Source organism: Aythya fuligula, chromosome Z (genome assembly GCF_009819795.1).
Source record: "Aythya fuligula isolate bAytFul2 chromosome Z, bAytFul2.pri, whole genome shotgun sequence".
Taxonomy (NCBI): Eukaryota; Metazoa; Chordata; class Aves; order Anseriformes; family Anatidae; genus Aythya; species Aythya fuligula.
In genome coordinates, this window is record NC_045593.1 from 54,434,024 (window position 1) to 54,459,677 (window position 25,654).

The 25,654-nt window shown below is 38.7% G+C and overlaps 1 protein-coding gene across 5 annotated transcripts; it reads left to right on the forward strand.

Annotated features, from left to right (window-relative positions):
• Positions 1–72: 72 nt before the first annotated feature.
• RNF170 (ring finger protein 170) lies at positions 73–25,025 on the forward strand. 5 transcript variants are annotated; one of them, XM_032205726.1, is made up of 8 exons: positions 73–119; positions 1,048–1,104; positions 10,259–10,402; positions 14,915–14,990; positions 16,097–16,208; positions 17,214–17,287; positions 19,577–19,681; positions 21,382–25,025. In XM_032205726.1, exons 3-8 carry the CDS (start codon positions 10,266–10,268, stop codon positions 21,649–21,651), a joined length of 774 nt encoding a protein of 257 aa, XP_032061617.1. In that variant the 5' UTR covers positions 73–119; positions 1,048–1,104; positions 10,259–10,265; the 3' UTR covers positions 21,652–25,025. The 5 variants fall into 5 exon arrangements, with proteins under 5 accessions (XP_032061617.1, XP_032061620.1, XP_032061618.1 ...); XM_032205729.1 differs by having other exon boundaries at positions 16,100–16,208; XM_032205727.1 differs by lacking the exons at positions 73–119; positions 1,048–1,104 and adding exons at positions 3,485–3,625; positions 8,764–8,833.
• The last annotated feature ends 629 nt before the right edge of the window (positions 25,026–25,654 follow it).

The window sequence follows — 25,654 nt, forward strand, 5'->3', positions numbered from 1 at the left end:
CCCCCCCCCCCCCTCCGAGCCCAGACGGGCCCGGGCCGCGGCGCGCCGCGAGGGGGCGGGGCGGGGCGGGGCAGCCGTTGGCGGCCGTTGGCGGCCGTTGGCGAGCGGCGGGAGCTGAGGTAGCGCCGTGAGGGGACGGGGCGGGACGGGGCGGTGGGGGCGGAGGGTGCCGGTCCGTGAGGGGGGAGAAAAGGGGGGCAGAGCAGCGCGGAGAGGGGCTCGGCGGCGGCAGGCCGGGCTGGGGGGCACGGCCCAGCCCTCGGCGGCGGGCCCGCGGCTCGGCACGGCCCGCAGCGGGCTCCGCGTGACGGGATTTTGGCATCCTCCGCGTCTGCCCCTTGGGGTTTGGGCTCTGGGAGGTGGGGGCGAGCGGTGTTGCACGGCTGTGACCCCCCCTCCCCCACGATGTGCCGGCCCGGTTTGTCAGCTGTCGCGACATGCGACTTCGGTTTTGTGTGTCGCTGACGCAAGCAGGCAGGCTGACGCTTTCTGTCGTGCTGCTGGGGGTGTGAGGTTGCCTGCGGAAGCACTGCTTTCCACCATGAAGTATGCCTGGGCACTTTCAAACAATTTAAAGTTTAAAAAAAAAAAAAGAAAAAAGAAAAAAAGAAAAAAAAAAGAAGAAAAAAACCCATTCCAGCCTTATTTGAAATACCATATTTCAGTAACATGTTATAATTAAGCACCATTCCTTCCTTTCTCGTCCAGGAAACTTAGTTGTCCAACTGAAGGCACCCACAGGCTCTTCCTTGAGTTCCCATCCGCACGTCAACCCAACTGAACCCCCTGTGTTTCTCAGAGCTCCATACCTTTCTGTCTGTTTTAGCCTGGTGCACAAGTTCCAGACGTGGTTTGGGACTGTTTGACACAGGTCGTGTGTCATCCAGACAGATACTCCAAGTAGGAGTGCTGCACAGTTTCAGGCTCAGACGAAAGTGTTTGGAGGCTCTGTTGGGAGTATATTCCTATATGGAATTTGCATCTTTAACTTGCAAGGTGGGCTTCCAGCAGGAAAAGCAAAATACCTATATTTTTTTTTTTTATTAGGGAAGATGTGCCACAGGCGCTGCTGACCTCCAGCCTTGCAGAGACCTGCTTCATCAGGCAAGTGCCCTGGTTGGGCAATTCTTAATGTATAATGAAGAAATGCATGTTATTCCCCTCCTGAAATTGCCCTGTCTGCTATTTTGGCGTTAAACTAAATTTATCAAGACAGTTTAGGTTTTCTCTTTCTCTTTTGCAATGACTATGTACGCATGTAAATGTATTCAACGTAGTTCTTTAAGTACTGGTGGTCGACAATGAAAGCATAACTACACACAATACAGTTGAGTTGGGCTATAATTTTGCTGTACCAGCTAAGCAGAGTCATGACTCCAAAGTAGCTGCTAACCCATAATAATGCAGTATTAACAGGCTGCATGAAGTCCTACTAAAATATTCCTGAGTTTGTTTTAACCTTCTCACAATATATCTTGTCAATTTGTATGTCGCTTTTCTTTTATTTTTTATTTGCCTTAGTATTTATGCCTTTCAGTTTGTCTCCTCCTGATTTTTGAAGCTTACGGAGATACTTAGTACTAGAGATTATTCTTTGCTTTTTGCAAATAAGAGTGCGTTCACAAAAGTGGAAAGGTGATAAATCCGATGTCATCAAAACAGCTTTTTCTGAGTACACCCACCATCATTACGTAATTTCTGTTTTCAAACACTTTATATGTCCACTGCTGGACTTTGAAAAAGTCCAGCTTCAGTATACTAACTTTAAAGTACTTTCAATACTATTTGTATGTTCGCTGACATTCATTGGACATGTGTAATACATGCTGTCATTACACTTCCTGAATGCAATGTAGCCATACCCTTCGATCCGGCATGAAAGAGAGTGAAAATAACTGTAGGATCCAGCTTGGTGGATCAAATCCATTAGAAAAGTCCTGTTCTCGACTACAGACAATGTCCAGGAACTACTACTACCATGAAGTTCTCAATTGTTACTTAGCAATTATTAATTTGTCTTTATTTTGGGGACCTTGTGTCTGTTTTTCTCTTCAGTGAAACCAAAAGAGCTAAAGTCATGCTTTAAAGATTTCAATACAAGCTAATATGCATGGGGGGGAGGTTTCAGAATAAATATGCTCCATTTTACTACTTCTAAACTATTAAACATTGATTTTGTTATTAAAGCAGGTCACTTATTGGAAATCTGGTGATACAAATGAAGTCAATTTATTTGGTTTTAGTTCCTCTTACAGTGGAGGAAAATTCTGGAGACTTAACAGAAATTACAATCACAGGAATAACCTGTACTTTACAAGAATTCCATTTTATAAGCCTGTGTTTCATGGTAGTATTTTACTAGTTAGGAATTAGCATATCCTGCAGAATACACATTCTCTCTAAAGCAAGAAGCATTTGCAAGGAAAAAGGGAATAATGGTTCTACTACTAAAAGAAAACAGCCAGTCGATATTGCAGGTTCTGACGGTGGTGGGCACTACCAGTGTCTTCATTTTATAAATGAACTGACAAGGGTGGTTGTCAGTACTGCAACAAGAAGAAAATAGCAGAAATAGAAATGAAGTAGAACAGTTGTTCTTACTCAGTTCACTCCCAGCCCATCCCTGAAGGGGCATGTTGTTACCCAACATATTTTTCAGATGCTGAGCAAATTGTACCCTGCTCTCAAAGTCAACGTTGCTCGTGGTTACTAATCAGTATTTCACAGCAGTATTGCCTGTGTGTTATCTCATTGTTTACTTCTCAGAGATGAAGAGAGCCTCTCGGTTCTCTAAGTTAGCATATTCCTTTGGTAGTGGGTCCTGTGTCTTTTGGGGAGTATATTAGGTACTTCCATGTTGAACTTGGAAAATACAATTCCTACAGAAAATCTATGGGGATATTCTGATTTTGGTTAGCTCACAAAAAGTATGCAATATACTGTGGCAGACATAGGACTGTTTCTCATTTGTTTGCAAACCGTAGTGTAGGTATTGCTCTAACTGTGCTGTATATAGTACAAAAAAGCCTTCAAAATACTTTTCAAATCTTAAAAAAAAAAAAAAAAAAAGAGGTAATACATCCACACTATTATGGGTCTTTGTGCCCCCACATTTCAGTATTATCTGTATGTGTTTCCAAGAATAAAAGTTACCATAATTGCAATGTTGTTCTTCATGATTTTGCTTCTTTTGCATAAAATTGCATGTATTGTTCATACTTAACCATCAGGTGGGAGGAAATGTACCTTTCAAGGCCTGCAGGTTCTTATTTGAAATGTTTGTAAATTAGCATTGCTTTCTGTCTGTAATCAGTCTCATCAAAACACAGGACAAGCAAGGTGATTTTATGTGCAGCTGGGTAGTCTGAAATGTTTTTTTACAAACAAAATGGCATGATTTTACAAAGTTTCATTCCTTTTTACTTTGTAGCATTCTGTGGCCAGATGAGTCTATTTCAGGTTGTTTACATCCTGTAACCATAAAGAATCCTGATGCAGATAAATCTGATCCCCATCTAAGCACTGTGCTGCAAAGTCCAGCTGTAATTTAGCTAAGCCAAGTGGAAGAGAGGAATAACTACTCATCTTTCTTTCCTTACTAGGCAGTCCCAGTATTTTACTTCAAGTAAGTGCCGCTAGTTTAAAGTTGAGCTGAAAATTTTGTTGTTTGTTTTGTTACTGTTGTAGCATTGAATGTAGGAAAATCATAGAATATCCCGAGTTGGAAGGGACCCATAAGGATCATCAAGTCCAACTCCTGGAACCGCACAGGTCTACCCAGAAGTTTAGACCATGTGACTAAGTGCACAGTCCAATCGCTTCTTAAATTCAGGCAGGCTCGGTGCAATGACTGCTTCACTGAGGAGCCTGTTCCAGTGTGCGACCACCCTCTCAGAGAAGAACCTCTTCCTGATGTCCAGGCCAAGCATTTTTGTTGGATTTTTAAACTTTGCAACCTGTACTTTTGTCATTTTGAAATTGATTATATACCATCCAATTTTAATGGGATTGGAATTGTTAGAATTGTTAGATGATACTAGATGTTAGATGTTTGTTTTTCTTCCTTTAATTGTTTAATTTAATGTTTGTTTTTCTTCCTTTAATTGGAAGACAAGGTGGGGTTATGCTCTCTTGTAAGAAAGCTACCTCACTGCTAAATGGTTAAAAAGAGGAAAATAATTCCACGTGTAAGCAAAGGTCAATTCTTAAAATTGAATTTATTTCTTATTACTGCCTGTTTTAACTGAAGTCATTCTATTAACGTGACAGTTTTCATAGAAAGCTAGAATAGACAAGAACTAACTTATTGTATAAAAGAACAGAGACACAGCATGGAAATTTTCAAACCTTTGTAATTATTGAAAGGAAAAAAAAGTAGCAGAAATCTATAGAGAAGAATGAACAACTTTATTTAATGCCTGAAGAGCCTGTGGTCTCGAAGACTGATCTGAACAGGCTGAGGAAATACAGTTATTTTTGCACAACCAGACAAATGTAATGGATCAAAGTAAACAGGTTGAAGAAAATAATTAAATGCAAATTACATCAAGTTGCTATTATATGGCATCAACTTACTAGTGCATATTATTTTGGGAGAGATAGGTAGAGTTTTTTCTTATAGAAGTCTTCCTTGTGAACTTCAGTCGCTAGTCCTCATCAGCACTGGTTGTCACAAAAGATAAAGATAACTTCATTATGTCGTTTCAGAATAAGTCTCCTATAGCTTGCTTATTAATTGTGCTGACTGAAAGACCACTGCTTCTAGACCTACTCTCTGGAAGGCAAGACTCTTTAGCAGCTATATTAGGCCTTGGCTAGTCTATCATGCATACAAACCACTACAGATGTAGTGATGGGCTGTTGTGGTTGCACTCGAAGAAACGTGAACTGCAAGCTTGCAGTTCTGTGCATTTTGTTGGAAAATGTTGTAAACAGGCTTGAGATCAGAAAATTCCTTCCTCCTTCAGTCAGACAGTTTTCACATTGTGTATTTCAGCAGTGTTCTCCTTGGAGTCATTGTTGTTTGTTTTATTACATGCTCACACAGAGATAAAGTAGGAGGAGATCGTTGCTGTGTCTACTGAGGCTTAAATGACTCATCAGAGAAAGCATGTATTGATCTTTTGAACTGAAAAGCTTCTCTTTATATTTCTTAGTCTACACGATTTGTGTCAGCCCTCTTGTGCAATGGTCTGATTCAGAACAAGTGCTAGAGGTAATGAGGGGAATGTGCACAGCACTCATTTGCTGTCCAGAGGCAGAAAGTAACTTAAGACATGAACATGACCCCTAAACATTAATAGCCCATCTCTAGAATTTACAGAATCACACAGAATCACAGAATCGTCTAGGTTGGAAGAGAGCTCCAAGATCACCCAGTCCAGCCTCTGACCTAACACTAACAGTCCTCCACTAAACCATATCCCTAAGCTCTACATCTAAACGTCTTTTGAAGACTTCCAGGGATGGTGACTCCACCACTTCCCTGGGCAGCCCGTTCCAATGCCTCACAACCCTTTCGGTAAAGAAGTTCTTCCTAACATCCAACCTAAAACTCCCCTGGCGCAACTTTAGCCTGTTCCCCCTTGTCCTGTTGCCAGGTACAAGGGAGAATAGACCAACCCCCACCTTGGTACAGCCTCCTTTAAGGTACCTGTAGAGAGCTATAGGAAGGGGATGTAGAGCAGGATGTGGCCCTCATAATCCACGAGGAGGTGTTTGGCCACCTGCTACGGCACTTGGATGTACACAAGTTGATGGGGCCGGATGGGATCCACCTGAGGGTGCTGAGAGAACAGGCGGAGGAGCTGGCCAAGCCACTTTCCATCATTTATCAGCAGTCCTGGCTATCGGGGGAGGTCCCAGTCGACTGGTGGCTAGCAAACGTGACGCCCATCTACAAGAAGGGCCGGAGGGCAGACCCGGGGAACTACAGGCCTGTCAGTTTGACCTCAGTGCCAGGGAAGCTCATGGAGCAGATCCTCCTGAGAGTCATCACGCAGCACTTGCAGGGGAAGCAGGCGATCAGGCCCAGTCAGCATGGGTTTATGAAAGGCAGGTGGAGTCACCATCTCTGGAGGTCTTTAAAAGACGTTGAGATGTAGAGCTTAGTGATATGGTTTCGTGGAGGACTGGTTAGTGTTAGGTCAAAAGTTGGACTCGATGATCTTGAGGTCTCTTCCAACCTAAACAATTCTGTGATTCTGTGATTCCACCAACTCAGGGTGCTGGGTATCCAGAGAACGACTGCTGTTGCCACTAAAGACTGAGGCAGTGAAGGCATTAAACACCTCAGCCTTTTCCTCATCTCTTGTAACTAAGTTTCCCCCTGCATCCAGTAAAGGCTGGAGATTCTCCTTAGTCCTCCTTTTTGTGCTGATGTATTCATAAAAACATTTGTTGTCTTTAACGGCAGTAGCCAGTTTGAGCTCCAGATGAGCTTTGGCCTTTCTAATTTTGTCCCTGCAGAGCCTTGCAACATCCTTATAGTCCTCCTGCATGGCCCACCCTCTTTTCCAAAGATTACAAACCCTCTTTGTTCTCCTAAGCTCAAGCCACAACTCTCTGCTCAGCCAGGGGTCTTCTTCCCTGCCGGCTCGTCTTTGGGCACGTGGGGACAGACCGCTCCTGCGCCATTAAGGTTTCCTTCTCGAGGAGCGCCCAGCCTTCCTGGACCCCTCTGCCCTTCAGAACCGCCTCCCAAGGGACTCTGCCAACCAGTGTCCTGAGCAGCTCAAAGTCGGCCCTGCTGTAGTCCAATACAGCGGTTTTACTGATCCCCCTCCTGACTTCGCCAAGAACAGAGAACTCCACCATCTCGTGGTCACTCTGCCCAAGACAGCTCCCGACAATCACATCCTCCACCAGTCCTTCTCTGTTTGTGAAGAGAAGGTCTAGCGGGGCGCCACCCCTGGTAGGCTCACTAACCAGCTGCGTCAGGAAGCATCTTCCACGCTCTCCAGAAACCTCCTAGACTGCTTTCTCTGGGCTGTGCTGTGCTTCCAGGATATGTCAGGGAAGTTGAAGTCCTCGACAAGGACAAGCGCTGATGATTTCGCAACTTCTGTCAGCTGCCTGCAGAACTCCTCATCCATCTCCTCATCCTGGTTCGGCGGTCTATAACAGACCCCCACCAGGATGCTTCCCTTGTTGGCCTTCCCGCTGATCCTAACCCATAGGGACTCAACCCTATCATTCCCAGCCTCAAGTTCCACAACATCAAAACTCCCTCTGATACAGAGAGCCACACCACCACCCCTTCTGTGCTGCCTGTCCCTTCTGAAGAGCCTGTAGCCAGACATTGCAGCACTCCTGTAATTTAGTAATAGAAGCAGCAGGGGGAGAGACTTAAGAGGCAGAGGTTCCACTTCCCCCTATATATCTTGACAGTAGTGATACATTTGTGAAGACAATGTGTTTTGAGGAGCGGCCTTTTATGTAGCAAAGCAAAATTGTGCAGGAATTCCTGTTGGGCAGTAAGTTGGTGTTAAAATGGTCATTGGGAAAGTCATATGTGATAAGTGAGCATCCGAAGTAGATAATAATTGGATTGTGTGTGGTCAGGAAGAGAAAGTGAGAATCTCTGTTCCATATTCATTTCCCCCTGCTAACCCTGGCACCACAGTTAGGTATTTCAGTAAAAGTGCACGAGCAGAAATGAAGATGTAGCCAGTGTGATGATAAACAGATAAGGATTAAAGATGTTGTTGCAAGGAGCATGAAGAGAAGGAGAGGGAGCTCTAGAGTGGAAGCCTTGGAGGCTGTTCAGGAAAATTCCTTTCATTTTGTGTGATACTGACAATTCATATTTGTCAGATTCAGAGTACATGAAGCAAGCACTGATACAGGAAGCCTTTCAGGTGTCAGAGAGAGAAACACTTACCTTCCAAAGGTGCTGGGCAATCAGAGCATCTGTATGTCTCTCGAACACAGCATGTATTTCTGAAAAAATGAGTAGTGCTTAACAAAATGTAGTGTTGTTAGTGTGTTGGTCTATTCTGACAGAGCTTTTGTAGGGAGAAATTATCGCATACCAGTTCCTTGCCATTTACGTCTGGAAGTATATGGAGTGGTCAACCCAGAAATGACAGTGTAACAGTGAAGGTTACTGCAGTGATGATGGTACTTAAGGAGAGAAAACATTAAAATAACAACACTCTGCCCAAGACACAGTTGTGGAAAATGGGTATCCCAGAATGATGTATTGTAAGAGAGAGATGCTTTTTCAAGAGTGAATATTTAAAAGAAATAAAGTGTACAGTTTGCGAATGCTGAGCTGAGGCATGACAGTATGCCTGGAAGTCCAGACCCTCAGCACCAAGGAATGGGCGATCAGAAGACATTCACAACACGTTAGCCTCACAGCTTTATCTATAGCAATCTAATTGTGTAAGTAGCCACACAGAGAAATGCTGTAGCTCCTTGTGTGTAGGAGTCATGATCCTGCATAAGACCTTTCCACAAAGATACAGCCGTTTATTCATTAGTATGTATGAAATCTGGGTCAATATTGACCTATTTCAAACATGGCTCTTGATGAGTCATAGGTGTTCTACCTTTAGGAAAACTTATTCTTTCTAAATATTAATCAACATTTCAGTAGTTAGATTATGACACTGCTGCGGGTGAAAAGCTGTCATTAGCAAAAATTATGACTAGAATTACAGGAATAATAGTCTCAGTTCAGGTTGAGACACAGGTTAGGTAACTTGGTTTATGTTCCACTTCATATATGCTTCATTATTTCATTTTGTTTTTTCGCAGTGGAAGTCCAAAAATATAAGAACAATGAAAGGAGTCTACCCTTCATGCTCCATGTTTCTCTGCTATTATGGTACTTAATTATACCCACTTACCCCTTTTATAGTAATGTTAGAATATACTAGCTTCTCTTGCCTTGCTGCTGCAGAGGTGGCTGCCACAAATGTAACAAAGCTTGGAAAAAGCTCTACAACTCCTACAAGAACAGATCTGGAGAGTGAGAGTAGTCATCTTATGGAAAAGATGACATTTTTCTGTTATCAGTAGACCAGTATGTTGAAATCTTGCCAGGGTAGTGCATTACAGTTAGGTTCTAAAATCCCCATGACTTGTGTTCCCTTTCATTTTTGCAATTAATTCAGGACCAGACAATGTCTTTTGTAGTGATGCTTGCTAGACAGCAGGGTTCAAATTCAAAAATCACATACAAGCTATGAACTAGGAAAAGACACTGATGAAAGTTTGCAAGCTTAGAGCACCCACACTGGAGTAGGAAGTAAAGTAAATGATACCAGTCTTCCCTGACTTTGTAAAATGCTGCTGAGCTTTTATGTCAAATCTGTATGAAAAATAGTTCCAGTGTGTATGGACACATCTTTAATATGACTTTTTTGTTTTTTTACCTTTTCCTAGACTTAGTTTCACTTCCCTGGTTTCATAATATTCACAGCTGTAGTTCATTTCACTTCCTGATTGCAACAGGAGTGATTTAGCAGCATGTTGCAGACTATTTTATTTTCCGTGTCTTCAGCTGTAGGTTAATGAACATTAGTGTTGGCAAGTCATTCTGAGTTTTGTATATGTGAAATGAATATAAACCAAATAAGTCTAACTAGGGAAGCTTGAAAGTACTATTTTTCTTTCAAGCTTTGCCCATATTTCCAGCTGAAACCATAGGAGAGGCAGATAAAATACGAAATTCGTCAGATAGTTTATGTGCTTCCAAATGGCCATTTAACACTCTAAAACAAGCTGTGATGCAAATATTCTTGTTTCTTTATTCATGTAGGTAAGGGGAGTAAATTAGGTTTCTAAAATGTACATTGTTTTAGCCTAGCAGCAATGATGTGTTACATAATAACAAAAAACCTTGATAATGTTGAGTCATACTTTTATAAATGGACTATCCTTAGAATATGTCAAACGCATCAGGGTGTCCTGTCCCTAAGCAAGATATCTGGTAAAGATTTTCAGGTAAAGGATCTGACTGATTTGTTGTTGTTGTTGTTTTAAAAAAGAAAACCTTGTAGCACAATGCAGTCATTGCTACTGTGCAAGACAAATGTTTTGTAGTCCTCTGCAGCAAGCTGTTTGGTAAAATGCATCTGTTTCCTCTTTTTCACCATTTTTCTCCCAGCAATGAGTAATCTTTTGCTTCAAGAATTTATTGTTCATATGAATAGATACATATACATATTATTTGTAACTGTTTAAAATGTATGTGTGTGTATGTCTCTCTATATACATGTATACATATATATTTCTTTTTACATTTTAGAGCTGTGATGGCCAGTCACCAGGCAGAAGTTCAGAGTTTGAAGCTAGATAATGATTCAGTCATAGAAGGAATAAGTGACCAGGTACTGGTGGCAGTTGTGCTCAGTTTCACTTTCATTGCTGCTCTGGTATATACGCTTTTAAGGTGAGAATATGTTGATGGGAATTAATCAACGTACTTGAGTTTGTCAAATTCTAACTTTCTCAACTGATTGTTGCATATACAAAACTTGTTTTGTGATGTTAAGGAAATGATTGTTTGATCACTTCCTCTATTTAACTAACTGCCTGAGTTCATAATTTAATTCACAGTTAGAGTTAAATGATGCGTTTCTCAAAAGTAAAGTAAAATTTCCATACATTCATCCTTTCCGAAGACTGAAAATGACTGAATTCACAGTGTGTATGGCTGTTGTGTCATATTTGGTTGCTGAGTGAAGATTTATTAATAATGACTCCACAAATAAGATTAAATGGAATCCTCCAATGTGCTTGCTAGTTGAAGCAAAGAAAAAAAAAAAAAGAGCAGACTGATTTATTTATAAAATTTATAAATGAGTATATTTGAAAAACAATGGACTTTAATATGCTGTCCATAAAGGAAAATGCTAAGTTCAAAATTAAAGAATTTTAAAGGTCAATTAATAAAAGCTTATTTGTAGTTCCAATGTTTTTTCTTGCAAGCTAACAAATATTTTAGCCTATGTGTTTTCGGGAGAATAAATCTGAGCTTCACCATGGCTTTTTTGTTGTTTTGTTGTATGTTTGTTGTTTTTTTGTTTCTTTGTTTGTTTGTTTTTAACACTTCTGTGGACTTCTGAATACAGAAGCAGTTTTAATATCTGAGAGAACTAAATTTTAATGATGCATCAGCATTATGAAGCTTACCGAGGAGAATGTGTCCTTGTAAGAAGTATTAGTGGGGCACGGTGTGTTTGAGAGCAGGCCATGAAAGACACCGGGACTGGAAAAGCCTGGTTGAAGTGCAAGGCAGTGCTGCTGTTCACCACCAAAGAGATAGCACGGGAACCTCAGAGGATTGAATGCACATCAAAGTGCTTTTCTTGCCAAGCCTGTTTCAGTTATTCAGATTACTTCAGGACTCCTCTCTTCCCTCAGCTGCCTTTTCTCTGCCCCCTTGTGCTGTCATTATCCCTTATGTTTACTTTTTATAGCACATGTGACTTGAATTTGAAGCATTTAGTTAAATACTAAACATCTTGGTTTTGAACTTCATAATGGCAAGTAAGTTAACATTAAAAAAAAAAAAAGTGAGTAGAGCAAGGAGGGTCAGCGGTGAGCAAGATCGGTGGGGGCTTACTCAGGACGGGCATTCAGGGAGATGATACATTGATGATGAAGAGTTACTTGAGGGAGGAGAAAATGGCTAGCTGGATCTTACCAGTGCAGTGGAATGAGCTGTAACAAGATCTGTGGATCTTGTTACATGCCTTGACAGTTTATTTTCTGGAATGGCAAACAAACTTGAACACAAAGTTTTCATAGTTCAGAAGTCTAGAAACAGCTTATTTTCACACAGTATGACTGACTCCTGAAGGTCTTACCAGCATCTTCTTAGATACCCACTGTGCCTTCTGGAACCTTTGAAAATTGTCTTTATTAAGCAGCATTTTCCCCATACCTCTTTTGTATTGTTGCCATCAAAATCTGTACAGTACAATGGAAAATCTGTACAGTACAAAAGAACGGTAATACTTACTTAGCATTGAACAAGAGGCAGGGGAGAAAAAGCAGATAAACATGGAGGGGAGAAAAATGGAATATGAAAAGAACTGCTGAGGGATATGGTTGCTCTACTTTTTTGTAGCAGGGAAAATGCAGTGAGGCATCACATCAGGGCATGAGCTGAAGGTCTCTGAGCTTTTGGTGTTGAAATCTATTAATGGTAACTAACATATATATCAAGTTGCAGGTGTTTAGTTCAGTGAGATACCAATTCAGTATTTCTTTAGGACATTTTGTTTAATATCTCTGGGTTGTACATTTTGATAAAATGCAGTCAGTTTTTTTCATCATCTTTCAAAAATAAGTAGATTACCACATTACAAATGAGATTGTGAAACTTTAGTTTATGAAACATGTTAAAAAGAGTCTGACCCTCCAATGTTTTGTATCAGAGACTCCCTGCATGTCCTACATGAATTAGCAAACCCATGTTTATGAATCTGTAGTTTTAGATTTTTTTTTGTCTATTTTTTCCTGTTCCAATGTGAGGTTTGTTTATAAAACTAAGTAAGTATTGTCAGCAGAAGTCAGATCTTAGTCCTTGGAAAAAGAACAATGTCAATCACTGTGCAGTGATACTCCAGTCTGCATAGGTGCTGGCCTTCACTTTGCCTACATGAGAGCACATACTGATTGAGTAGGTACCATTACCTCTCCTGGTAGTGATAGGTTGGTGTGGTCCTTTATGAGGCATAGTAAAATCTTGCCACCTCATGGGATTTCTTTCCTCAAGTTACAGAGTGCTAACACTCAGAAATGAGGAAAAGTGCTTACTAAACTTTTTTTTTTTTTTGGCTTGGCTTGTGTTTGGCCAGAAAAAAATATTAAAAAAGCCTTTAATTACAAAGCACTATACTGTTTCTCATTTATTCTAACTTACTTACTCACACTAACTGCACAACAGAAGCTGTGAATGGGATAGGTCTTGAACTATGCCTGCCTCTTCCTGGACATTGTGTAGCATTCTGCTTCTGAACCATCTTATGCATAGGTAGCAGACACTGTACCTCTACAAACACTCTCATATGTTGAGCATAATGTGTGGTACCAGACTAAAGTCACGTATGTGTAATATTTGCATAAGGATGATACACCAGTATTGCCCTGGTAACTTTGTCTACTTTTTTTAGATAACAATCTGGTAAGAAATTTGCAATTAGTTGTTTATAAAGGACTCAGGATAAACTGGCTTATAATTCACACCTTCCACTTGTGTGTGATTTGCATTGAATTTCAATATATATCAAAGTTCTGGCAAAGTGAAGGTGCAAAGCACGCTAATTTATAGAGTCTAAACAGGAAAATACTGTTAAACATATAACTTGCACCACAGACAACTTCCACAAGATGTGATTTGTGGAGAACCAGGGGAGAACAATAAAGTTTTTAATGTAAGCTTCTCATCATATAAGTTTCATATGTCAGCCACTTAACTGCTAAATAAACATACTTTTTGCAGATAATCAGGTTGTTATTAGCATGAAAATATGGGTTTTCTCTGTTCCTCTTTGAAAAAAGAATGAAGAAGACAAAACATTAAAGACAGCAGCATGCAGTATTGTGATTGCTCACACCAAATGAAGGAAAATATTGCAGATGTGCCTGGAGCCACTGAGGAAGTTACATAAATAGATCTGCAGCCAGAAAATGTCTTAAAAATTCAGCCATTTAATTCTGACACAGGTTCAGCCTGCCTAGATCATCCCTAAATCAGAGTAACCTGTTCTGCAATTTAACTTTTAGTCAAAGATAGGTCACAGTACCCTGAGGTAAAGCTTTCTGGCCTTGTACGTGTAGTAGTTAGAAATGTTTTTTCACTAACCTTGGATAACTGTGGAAAATAATTGCTCGTATTTATAGATCGAAAGACTTATCCTGTCCCCACTTCTCTCCACAAGCAGTCTTCTATACAAACTCCCAGTTCTTCAATCTTTTTCTAATGCTTGAACTATGTGGGCAGTAGTTCTTATAATTCTCTTCTGAATTCCTCCAATTTCTCTACATGTTTTTATGCATTTAGCTCAAAATGGAAGACAGAATCCAGCTGAGATTTCAACAGTGCTGAGCAGAATTTATCACCAGTTAAATCCATATGAATAAATAAAACACAGGAATTTGCAGTTCTGAACATGTTGTTGACTCATATTTATTGTAATTCAACATCTCGTAATGTTGTCAGCATAATTTCTAATTCCAATCCTGTTCCCATTGTGTTTTTGAATTCTTAATATATCCAGCCTCCTTTCTTCAGTGAGTCCCTTCCCTCTGATTCCTTTTTATCTTGGTGTTTCTAACCTGTAGTTTTCTTGCCAGTAGAGTCTGCAGTGATTTCTTTTTATATCCAAGCTGCTGATAGTTACATAAAGTCAACATTCTAAAGCTAAGAGTTTGCCTACCCCTTCTTATGTAAATCTTGTGGATTAATCTTTCATATAGCAGATAAATCTGAAATTGCAAGGATTTTTCAACTCGATGATAGCTTATGTAGTGAGTGGGGAAAAAGAAATTGTAAGTGAAACGACAACATAAAAACTGGAATGGAGAGAAAAAATAAAACTTTTTCTACATGATGAATATATCTTTAAAGCAGCTTGAATTTTTTGCAGGTTAATGGCTTGATTTTTTTTTTTCATGTCAAAATTGAGTTTTCATATGGTTTAGTGATTGTTTATGGAGCCTTTATTTGAAAAATTTTGTTGCTGTGGAGCTTTAAGTGGCCAGAGTAATTTTAGGATCTACACTAAATGTACTGTTTCATTAATTTTTTGTGTACTTCCTTTAAAATTCTTTATAGCAGGAAAGAGTGTTTTTTTCCTCCTTTTTTCAAGTTTCATTGTTTTCCATTCAATTATTTTTCAGTGTTGCTTCACAGTGTTCAGTTTTTTCTTACTGCTTATATTTCCTCTCACAGAAACGAACATCAGAACATACACCCAGAAAATCAAGAGCTAGTAAGAGCTCTTCGACAGCAGCTTCAAACTGAACAGGTACTTTGCTAAGTGTTGAAATCGTTCACCTATCTGGTTTGGGGTAGTGTAGACTTCTCTTCTGAAGGTCTGGAAGAAGCTAGTGTTGAAAGTTTCAGGACCTTACTTCATGTTCAGAGGCATCCTTAAAATTTATCTAAGAATGAAGTGATGTAGGGTTTTGTTTTTTAATGGATAAATCAAGTCATTACAATTGAAGATTTGACTGGTTCTTTTTTCAAACCAGCTTTTGCCACAAGGTGGAGTATGTTAGATTGTGTTGTGTGCTTCCTGCAATGTTCCTGGGAACTTAGTGGTAAAGGAGAAGGAATCTGGAGAACAGCTTGCTGCCACAGGACAGGGGTTAGATGTTTAAACTGATAAACTGTGTAGCAGAACAATGGCACAACAGCTGGAGCTGGGCAACAGGAATTGCACCCAATTCTGACATGTAGGAGAGAATCTAATGTTTAGGCCATGTTAGCAATAATTTTTGAGTCCCAGCCCTTGAATGAGAGAACCCATGCTTTTTGGAGACTGTTCAGAAGAGTCTTTAATCATAGTAGTGCTTGAAATAATGACAGATTTGTGACCAGAATGCTTATTTATGTGGAGGAAAAACGTGGTGAAATGGGGAGGAAAACACATTTCACCACAGTGAAATAAACAAACTGATGTAGCTGTTTGGCCTTGGGAACCCTAGATAGTGCAGTTGGTAAGCAATACAGTTCAGGCACCTGGTTTGAGACAGAGCTATTTAGAATAATAAAGTAAAAGTCTAGATCTAAGGTGTTACTCATGCTTCAGTGTGTCTGATATAAGGGATCCTACTTAATGTGAAGGATTGGGGAGGCTCTTCTTTTGTGGTCTTTAATTGGATTGAAGCACATACTTAGATTAGGGGAAAATAATGTGCTTGTCACTAAAAAGAAATAAAAATAAAGTTGCTTGGTGAAATAACTTTTGCATTTAGTTTTTTTTTTTTTTAATTTGTTTTATTTCACATAGTTTTGAATTCGAGTATTTGACTTCTGGTAACATATATATTTATTTATGTACTTAAGTTCAGCAGACTTCTCTCATAAGAAATAGGATCTTTAATGTTTTCCATTTCTCTTCTGTCCCAGCAGGATGCCTCTGCTGGTGATAGACATCGCTTCTATACAGATATGTCTTGTCCAGTCTGTTTGCAACAAGCTACATTTCCTATAGAAACAAACTGTGGACATCTTTTCTGTGGTAAGAAAGAGAAACCCCAAACCCCATAGATAAAACCAGAACAGAAATACAAACTTCTGGCAATAGTACTGTTACCCTAGTGCAAAGCTTTGCTAGATTTTAACTGCTTATCTATAAGTTCATTAGAAATAATTTTCTATATAATTTGTTGAAAAAACGAATGTTAATAAATAGTCACTCTCAGAATATGCTGGATTTTTTTCTGTGGTATCAGGCTTGAAATGCATTTAATTTAAATATATTATGGACAGAGAGTATCATTTACTTCCTGTTAGTGAAAAACAGAAAAGGCTGAAATACACTTGGAAATGTACCATATAAAAAGCTGGTTTAGAAAGAACAAAAAAAATCTGCTTGGTGTTTTCATTATTACAGAGGTATTTTGTTTTTCTTAGAAGTCCTAGAGTTGCTACTAGCTTACAATGATTAAAATATTTACTTTTCTCTGAGGCCCGGCTGATCAAATTTGTAAATATATATTATCAGTGTTCTATGATCACTGTGATCATTTTGCTTCCCCTCCTTCACTTTCCCAGTAGGATTCTTTCACTGCATTTGTCTGCTGTTACAGAATATATCATGCTTACCATGCCCGGTCATTTAAAAGACAAAAGTTATAAATGTGGAAAACATTAAGGAGAGCGAGATTTTCATACACTGAAACTCTGATGATAAAGCCAGGTTTTCAGGATAAATTTTACATGTCTTGATATTTTGTCACTTACGAATTTTAAATTGGGAAAAAATAGTAATTATTTGTTTCTTCAGTTAATGATTAAGAAGTTTTCTGTCATTTTAGGAAATAATTTCTTAAAATTAATAATGCATGTGAACCTGTTCAGGATTTTTCTCATTAATCATGCTGAATATGGTTCTTGGTATCTTTGATGAGTGCCGTATACAAAAATACACATCTTTGTTGTTTTGCTTGGTGTTTAGCTTATTGTTTCATACAATAATTGTTTCAGATCAGAAGTGTCAACATCTGTAACTTATTTTTGTCAGGTTCCTGCATTATTGCATACTGGAGGTATGGATCGTGGCTTGGTGCAATCCGTTGTCCAATCTGCAGACAAACGGTAATAATTCAAGTAATTGTGGACCCGATGGTTTGGCCATCTGGTACAGTTTACCAAAAAAGTGTTACGTGTGAACTGCGGTAGTAAGAGTGACAGAAGAGGGAATCTGAGAAGCTGAAAGAATATGGATATGTGAGACGTAGATGGTGGACATTGTTTCTTAAATGTTATGCTTTGCCAGATAAATCAAAAAAATAAAGACTGTTCCTGCAACTCAAATTTAAGTGAACAGCACTGATAACTCAGCCGTTTTTCTGTAAAGGAGTATATGAAAACAGAAAATCATGAGACCTTAACTATAGTTCTTCCCTGCTTCCTAGTTGTGATGTTATACAACTTCTTAACTAGAACTTGAATCTGAAAGACCTGGCTGTTCTGGAAGACTGCCAGTAGTCAAAATATGACTGGTTTCTAAGAAGTACATCTGTTCTCCCTGCCAGAAAAACAAACCAAAACAAAAACTATCCATGTCAATTTCTTATTCTGTTCCTATTTTTAGTTTTTATTAATTTGAGCTTTATAGAGCAAGCATATTACTTCCTTCCTACACAATTTACTTACATTGTTAGTTTGAAATATGTCCTTGCAATTCATTAACATTCAATCTGAGCCTCACAGTCTGTTTTAACAAAAGTACATCTGTGTTTTAACAGTAGTAAAATTACAGAGTTATATAATTCATTGGAAGTTACTAACATACTTCACCCCCTTGCCCATACATTATAATCCTGTTTTGATTCTGTGTATCAGCACGTCAAGTGACCATAGGAGAGATGAAGGAAAGAAAAATATGTATGGCTAGAGGGAGAATGAATTGGTTTAGACAACAGCCAGTGAGGAGAGAGAGAGGCAGACAATAAGGGTGAGAAAGATGGAAAAAAGGAAAATAAGATGTTTTTAAGTGCTTTTTAATGTTTCTCTGGAGATGGATGGCCTTCTATCTTCCTCTGAGTAATAAGTACATTGGGTAGAACTGCTTGCATGATTATGCATTCATTCTCACCCCCTGTGAGGTAAGAAAAGTGAGGTCTCACTTGAACAGGGAATGGAAGTGTATATACATGAACGACATGAGTCACGCAGAAGGTTTGTGGCAGGGCTAGAAGTTGAATATAGATCTGCTTGTGCTGTTATTTGCCAAGTGTGACTGCTGTAAAAACTCCTACAGGATCCTCCCTTGCCTTATGCTCTGAAAAGCTTTTCAAAGTCCAGTCTCTTGAAGCATTCCACAGATAAAGACAAGTTAATATGAGAAAGCCTAAAGAAGCTCTGTTTTGTAAGCTTCTACATCTAGACATGAAATGTAATAAATGCTTCATTATAAATCTAGTATTAGCTCAGAAATAAATATTGCTCAACATACAACTTACAGAGTATTGGTTTTGTGCTTGGGAGAAAGGAGGGGAACTTCTTTCTGAATGTTGATTTTTCTATTTTTTTTCTATTTAATTTAAAATGGGGTTAGGAAGTAACAGCCATTGGAGCTACACACTGGTTTTGGAAGCTTAGAAGATGTATATTTATTGGGCAGGTACAGAAGGAACTTCCAAAAATAGTTACAATTTAAATAAAGACTTTTTCTGCTTGCTCTGATAATATGCATTTTATAACTAAACATATTTCCAAATGCAAGACTTAGGTTTCCAGAAAGTCCTATGCAGAAAGACAAAATATATTTGAATATGACTTCACATATGTTTCTGTTTGCATGATAATTAACCCAAGAACATAAGGGAATTCTCAGTACTTACCAGAGAGCTGAAGGCTATTATCTTTTTCCACTGTCTTCTATTACTCTCTTTGGTCTTCTTACAACTGCCCGTAACAAGAAGCATGAATTTTGTTGTTTGTTTGCTGAAATGCAACATCCTTCTAAAGCTGGCAGAGAATGCTCTACTTGATTCTGAGTTTAAGAAACAAAACTAGATTAATTTGTGAAATTAACTTTATTCTCCAAATCACTTACAAAACATGTAAGATTTAGGTGTTGAGAAAAATTTGCTGTAAGCTACTCTTATAAGGTGGGTTGTTTGTTGTTGCTCATTTTTTGCAAACTTAAAAAAAAAATGCATTGATATTCTTCAAATAGTTTTAAGCAATACATTTGTTGAAACTTAGAAGCAGTATCCACATATTAAATATTAATATTTTTCATTTTATTTTGCTACTAGATATTCAACTAAAACAAAGTTTGTTCTATATAGTTAACTGAACATCACTGTTGACTCATTTATAATTGACAATATCTGTGTTTAATTGCACATGTTCTAAAATCCCTGCTGTGCCTAGGTAACATTGTTTTTACCACTCTTCGGTGAAGATCAGCAGGATGCAACCCAAGTATTGCAAGATGTTAATGATTACAATCGGAGATTCTCAGGACAACCTAGATCTGTAAGTTTGGGGTAAATTTGGGTGGACGTCAGTGATTTCAGGGGAGATGAACAGCATTTTTGGTGACTTTTTTGCATGGAATGTGAATTTTTTATTTGCGATGTATAGGACTGCAGGATTTTTTTTAGGAAACTTGTGCTTTTATGGATAATAACAAGCCCACAAGCTTGAAATATATTTGTAATTGCTATATGGAAACTACTATTTCTGTTGTGAGTGAGAACTGCTAATAATCTTGAGTTCCCTTTTCTTAATACTTAATGAAATAAGTGAGTTGCAGGAAAGAATACTCACTTGATTAATTTCTTTAAATTGATTTGAAGAAGCTGAAGTTCTACTCTGCCTTTCTTCTTCAGATTTCAAGCTGTATGATGTTTTGGAATTTTTTCCTGCTAGACTATATTACAGTCTTTATTCTGCCCTCTCAGTGAAGAAAACAGGATTTTTTTGATGAATAGCTAAAATGGTTGAAGTTCTATGAACTTTAAAAAATTAACCTCGTACACCTTTATTCTGTGTGCACGGCCTGATTTGGAAAGTGAAATGCATGTACATGAATACCAGTAACTCTGATACACAGTTTGTTTTCAGCTGTTCATTGGATTTGTATGTAGTAGCAAAACATTAATAAGAAAAAATTACAATCCAAAAAGAAAAAAATTGCCAGAAGGGATTTTTTTTTTTTTTTTTTTTAATGTTCAAAAGCACAAAGCAGTAATGCTTTTTATCCAGAATAGATTGAAACTACATTTTAGGCTCCAGTGGACCTCTCTGGGCTCTGCGTCTGTTCCTCAGTAACTGTCCAGGGTCATCCCGGACGTCTGCACTAAAGCCCTAACCTGAATTAGATAATTTGTTTTTGACTTATACACAGTGTTGTGCTTTAACCACATACAGCATTCCTTTCTAGAGGATTTTTTCAGCCTTGATTATAAGTCCTTTTAATGTCATGGCTCTGTGTACAGTAGAAATGGAATCAGTACCTAAATATATAAAGTAAAATTCAAAGGTCATCCCTCCCCAAGCCTCACAACGAACACTTGAATATTTTCTGCTGATCAGTCCCTCAAGATGACAGAATCATAGTCAAAAAAATGAAAAGAAAAAAAATGAAGAAGTCAGGGATGGATTCAGTTAAAGGTTCTTTATTTTACTCTAAAGTTTGGTCCTTGGTGATGTATGAGAATCACTGGTTGTATGCCATAGGAGAGGCATACATCCTATGCCATAGGAAAGGCATACAATGTGTTTCTGAATAAATTCTATGTATTCTAATTTAGCTATTATTTCTTTTATTTTGAGGAATGCCTAGTTCTCTTCCCTTCTGATCAATGTATCGTTCCAATTACCCTGTTGGCTGTTTCATAATTTCTCCATATTTTGTTTTCCTCTAATAGTCACTGCTTTCCTTTCTTAATAGATAATAAAGTATTTTGTGGTAAGGCAAGTGTACATTTTACTGTATAGAGTTATACAGTTTGACTGTTGCCTGAAAACATATATATTCTAAAACTAACTTCTTACCTAGCAAAATTAAATCCGGAGAGTGTTATCTTACTGTTATTTTATTTTCATTATTATAAATGAAGAGATACCAAAGCTGTAATGTAATGATAGAAACTTCATACCGAAAAAAAGACATATTTAGCGTGGACCTGTAGCTAAAGCAAAATATTAACCTTTGTTTTGTTTCCTCATAGATTATGGAAAGAATTATGGATCTGCCCACTTTACTGCGGCATGCATTCAGGGAGATGTTTTCTGTTGGGGGCCTCTTCTGGATGTTTCGCATCAGAATATTTCTCTGCTTGCTTGGAGCTTTGCTCTATCTGGCATCACCTCTGGATTTTCTTCCTGAAGCCCTCTTTGGAATCCTGGGGTTCTTGGATGATTTCTTTGTCATTTTTCTCCTGCTGATATACATCTCCATCATGTACCGAGAAGTGGTAACACAGCGGCTGAATAGATGAAATGGATGAAAACCTCCCAGATGCACAGGTGTTTGTGGAATGTTTTAAAAAGAGGACTATAAGTACAGAATAGTGAGGTGCCTGTGCACAGCTTCAGTAACTGCAATGTCATGGCTTCTAGTTGATCATCTTATACAAATATGAACAATTAGTATGTGGTGATGCTTAACTGGAATCTTTGTGTATTACAAAAGCTTCATAATGATGAGGTTAGTTTTATAATGTAATAAACTACCTTCATCCGCTTATATCTAACGAACAATTGTATGTAGTCAAAGCAGAAAACACCTCTTTTGGGGTGTGATTTGTGAAAAGGGAGCTCTGGCAAAGAACTTCTAAGAAAAAATACATTTGGGTACTTTAGACATGTATAAAGAAATTCCAGAAATTCTTCAGAGGACAGTTACCATGACTAAATTGTTTAATGTCTCACCGTTGCGGGCTAGAATTTTTTAAAATCAAAGTAGCTTGTTATATCTCTGTGAAAGAAGAAACCCAAGGACCGCATTACAGGTATCAACCTGCAGGTTGCTGCTGTCCACTTGCTTCACAAAAACAAGGAGAACACCTCAGTATTGCTTAAGCTGCACTATGTACGGTTGCATGCAATTCGTACAATTTTATTTTTATATTTCGTAATAGGCACACACCAGATGATCTACATGGAGAAACCAATATTATGCACACCAAACTGGCTAGTGCTCTGTGTTTCAATGGGAGCATGGTTTTGCTCTTCAGCTTGTTTATTTGGTGGGTTACATATCTTGGAAGTGACATTTTTGTGCCACTTCAGGTCAATGCAGTATATCTGTATTGGACATTTGCATCCCTATAACTGCATTCAAGAATCTAGCCAATAGAAAGAACCCTCGAATTTTAGAAAGTGATCAAAGAAAAGAAGTCAGAACTGGATGTTTACAGAACTTTACCTGATTGTATATTTGCAACACTAATATTAAAGAACTTAGATGTGGGGGTGTTTGATTTTCACTTGAGGATTTCTTGTTTAATTGGCTGGTTGACTTGGATGTGGGCAGAGGGTATTCTGAATTAACTTGAAAAAGATCTGTGAATAGGGACCACCAAAAAAAAATTAACATCTGGAAATGTTTTAAAACCTACCAGAGTATTAATTATCCTACAAGTTGATTCTTTTTCTGTTGGATTTCAATATAGACTATCATAGCTACAGAATTCATTTGAAAGTACTTATGTAAGGGAATGCCACTAGAAAGCTCAAGAATATTCCATATCTATGTACTTTTAGTTTGAGGAAAAGGAATTGCCATTTTACTTTAACTTCCTGAGTACTTGAAAGACATCGATTAGACAGAATTAAAGAATTAAACATTCTTTGCATGTTTACATTGTATTGGATGAGACTTAAAATGAAAGGGACCTTTCCACCACTTGTGTGTTTTGCCCATGTCGGCATCTTTCCACAGCTTCTAGTACCTAGGCATGTTCAGGAAGATGATGTACCTGGCACCTGATGTGTCGTTCTATGGTTGGTGCTGGAGATTGTCCCTCTGCGTTTGAAATTACATTCATTTACAAGTAAATCCACTGATTCCTCATTAGGAAATTTGCTATTGAAAGTCCAGCAATGTTTTCCAAATGAACTGGAAGGCTAAATTTTTCCTTGTTGCTATGTGTGTTAAAGATGGGCAAGAAGAGAAAAAGGAAGTGAAACAAGGGTGAGGGGGAGAAGAGCAGGGCAGAAACGATGTTTTCATTAGCAGATACTGTTGTTTCTGGCAAACCAGCCATTCTTGAGCACATTAGTTGAGCTTAACTCTTTTTTGGTATTGTTAACGTATGGTGATGGTGTAGTGGCTACCTCAGTTAAGTCTTTAAGGTATTATTGAGTAAGTGTGGGATATTCATAAGCTGTTAGACATTTATGAAGCAAGGTAGTGATTTAGAATAAACAGAATTTTGCAGTTTTGCTTTAAGCATGGTTTGTTTGTTTGTTTTTCCAAGAGATCCAGCCGAGAGCAAACTCCAAAAAAGTATTTATAATCAAGTAAATGTAACACCTCCTTTTTCGCCTAGAGTGTAGCTTGTGGGTCTGCTTAGAGAACTGTGTGTTCTGCTATTGTAGGATAACTGGACTCTGTTCATAAAATCTGGTGATCTAGTACCTCCTACATGCGTTTATCCTGTGATTGTGGGTATACTTTTCCCCATGACTCTCTAGATGTAGAGTTGGTGTAGAAACTGCTTAGTGATTTTTCATTGAGCTCCCAAATTCCACATGATACTGTGAAGAAGTTAATGCAGAAAAGCCCTTCTAAGGAGTCTGTTCCCAAAGAACAGATCTTCTGTTGTATCTGAAATCATGTACAAGCTACATGTGAGTAACTACGTAAAGTTTACCTGTGTTCTGTTCACCACGTTTCTGCTAGCCAGCAGGATTTCACTCGGAGGCCTCAGCTTACTTTTGAATATTGAGTAAGACTGTAAGCTTTAATTCAGCACAGTAAATGCTTGACAGAATTAAGACCATCCTGCCTTTTCACCACCATGTGTGCTTGCATGTGGAGACTTTTTTGGGTTTCTTTTTGCTCCTTCAAAGCACTGATGAACAGTATTATGAGTTGTTCAGGCTTTCTTTTGAGCAGCTGCAATGTGCAGGTGCAGCTGTCCGGCAGTGTCTGGCTGCTGCTCCTTCAGGCAAATCTGAATTAGCTCTAAGTTAGCTGTCTTGAGTAATGCTAATATCTTGAGCTTATCTGAAGCTGCAGAGCTCCCACAAAGCTGGAGATAAATACATGAGCATTTAGTATTCCTTAACTACCTACTGCCAAGTTATTCTGTTAGCAACGTTCAAGGTAAGTGCTAGACCTGAGCACTAGCTTCAGAATGTGAAAGAAATGCTGTCTGGGGAGCAACTGCAAACATTGCTGCAGTTTCACCACGTGGAATGGGGCAGCCATATCACTAAAGGAGGGGAAGAGGAAGCCTTCAGCAGAAAAGAAGCAATACGGGGCGGGGGAGGGGGAAAGACAGTTCTTAGATTCTTATGGCTTCACCAAAACCTGTGAAATATTTGATTGTTTCAGCAATATTAACAAAGAGGAAAAGTAAAGTTATACTTTATAGTTTTTACAGAATAACTTGTAGCATCTCGAGGCCTAATGATAACCCTTATCACAAGCGCTGTACAAAGCAGTCTGTTTCTATGTTGTTTGTGACACACACCATGGACGCCTATGAAGATGAGGCAAAATGGTGTAATTTGGGGATGCAATTTTGCCATGGATTTCATAGAACTGTAACAGTGACCTGTGTGTTACACTAGATTTTTAAAACAAAAGGATTTAAACCTACTTGTTGTTACTTTTAACGATAATAAATTGCTATTAAAGTGAGAGATTCTTGTGATTTACTTTGTTGGCTTTCTGGATGGGAACTTTTTTATTCCTCCTTTTCCCCCTCCACAAGTCTAAAATAGTTCTGCTCCAGTCTTGAGTGATTCTTACGTCTGGGCATCCTGTCCACAGGCAGTAACTCAATGCTTTTCATCTTTATTATTTCCATTATGAGAATTACAATCTGAGATTTTAGTCCCAAAATTATATTGGTACAGTAAATATCTTTTCCCTGAACAGTCCAAGTAGTGCCTTCAGATCCGTAGGCACTGAGCTTTCAGGATGCCAAACCAGTACAGACGATTATTTAGCACATTTGTATGTCAGTGCTCCAGGCAAACACAAGCATAAAGCAGGCAGACAGAATCTAGGTGGTAAGCTAAATCAAAGCAAATAGAAAATGATCTCTGTAGGTTTAAGGGAAAGATGACAGCCATTGTGGGACAAAGAAAAACTGGATGTGAACAGCATGTGCTGCAATCCCATGCTTTTCATGATTCATGTCATGAATGGCCCCTGGCTATTGTTCTGCTAAGAACTTACCTGCAAGTCTTAGCTGGGAAGCCCAAGGTCAAGTTGGGCCAAAGTCTTCTGGGCTTGCAGAATCAAAGAACGGTTGAGGGCGGAAG

Bases quoted from the DNA above. Each gene is read 5' to 3' on its own strand.
- RNF170 (XM_032205726.1), top strand. From the start codon at position 10,266: ATGGCCAGTCACCAGGCAGAAGTTCAGAGTTTGAAGCTAGATAATGAT. The intron at 17,288-19,576 runs GTAATAATTCAA...TGCTGTGCCTAG, and splicing joins GTCCAATCTGCAGACAAACG to GTAACATTGTTTTTACCACT. The intron at 19,682-21,381 runs GTAAGTTTGGGG...GTTTCCTCATAG, and splicing joins TCTCAGGACAACCTAGATCT to ATTATGGAAAGAATTATGGA.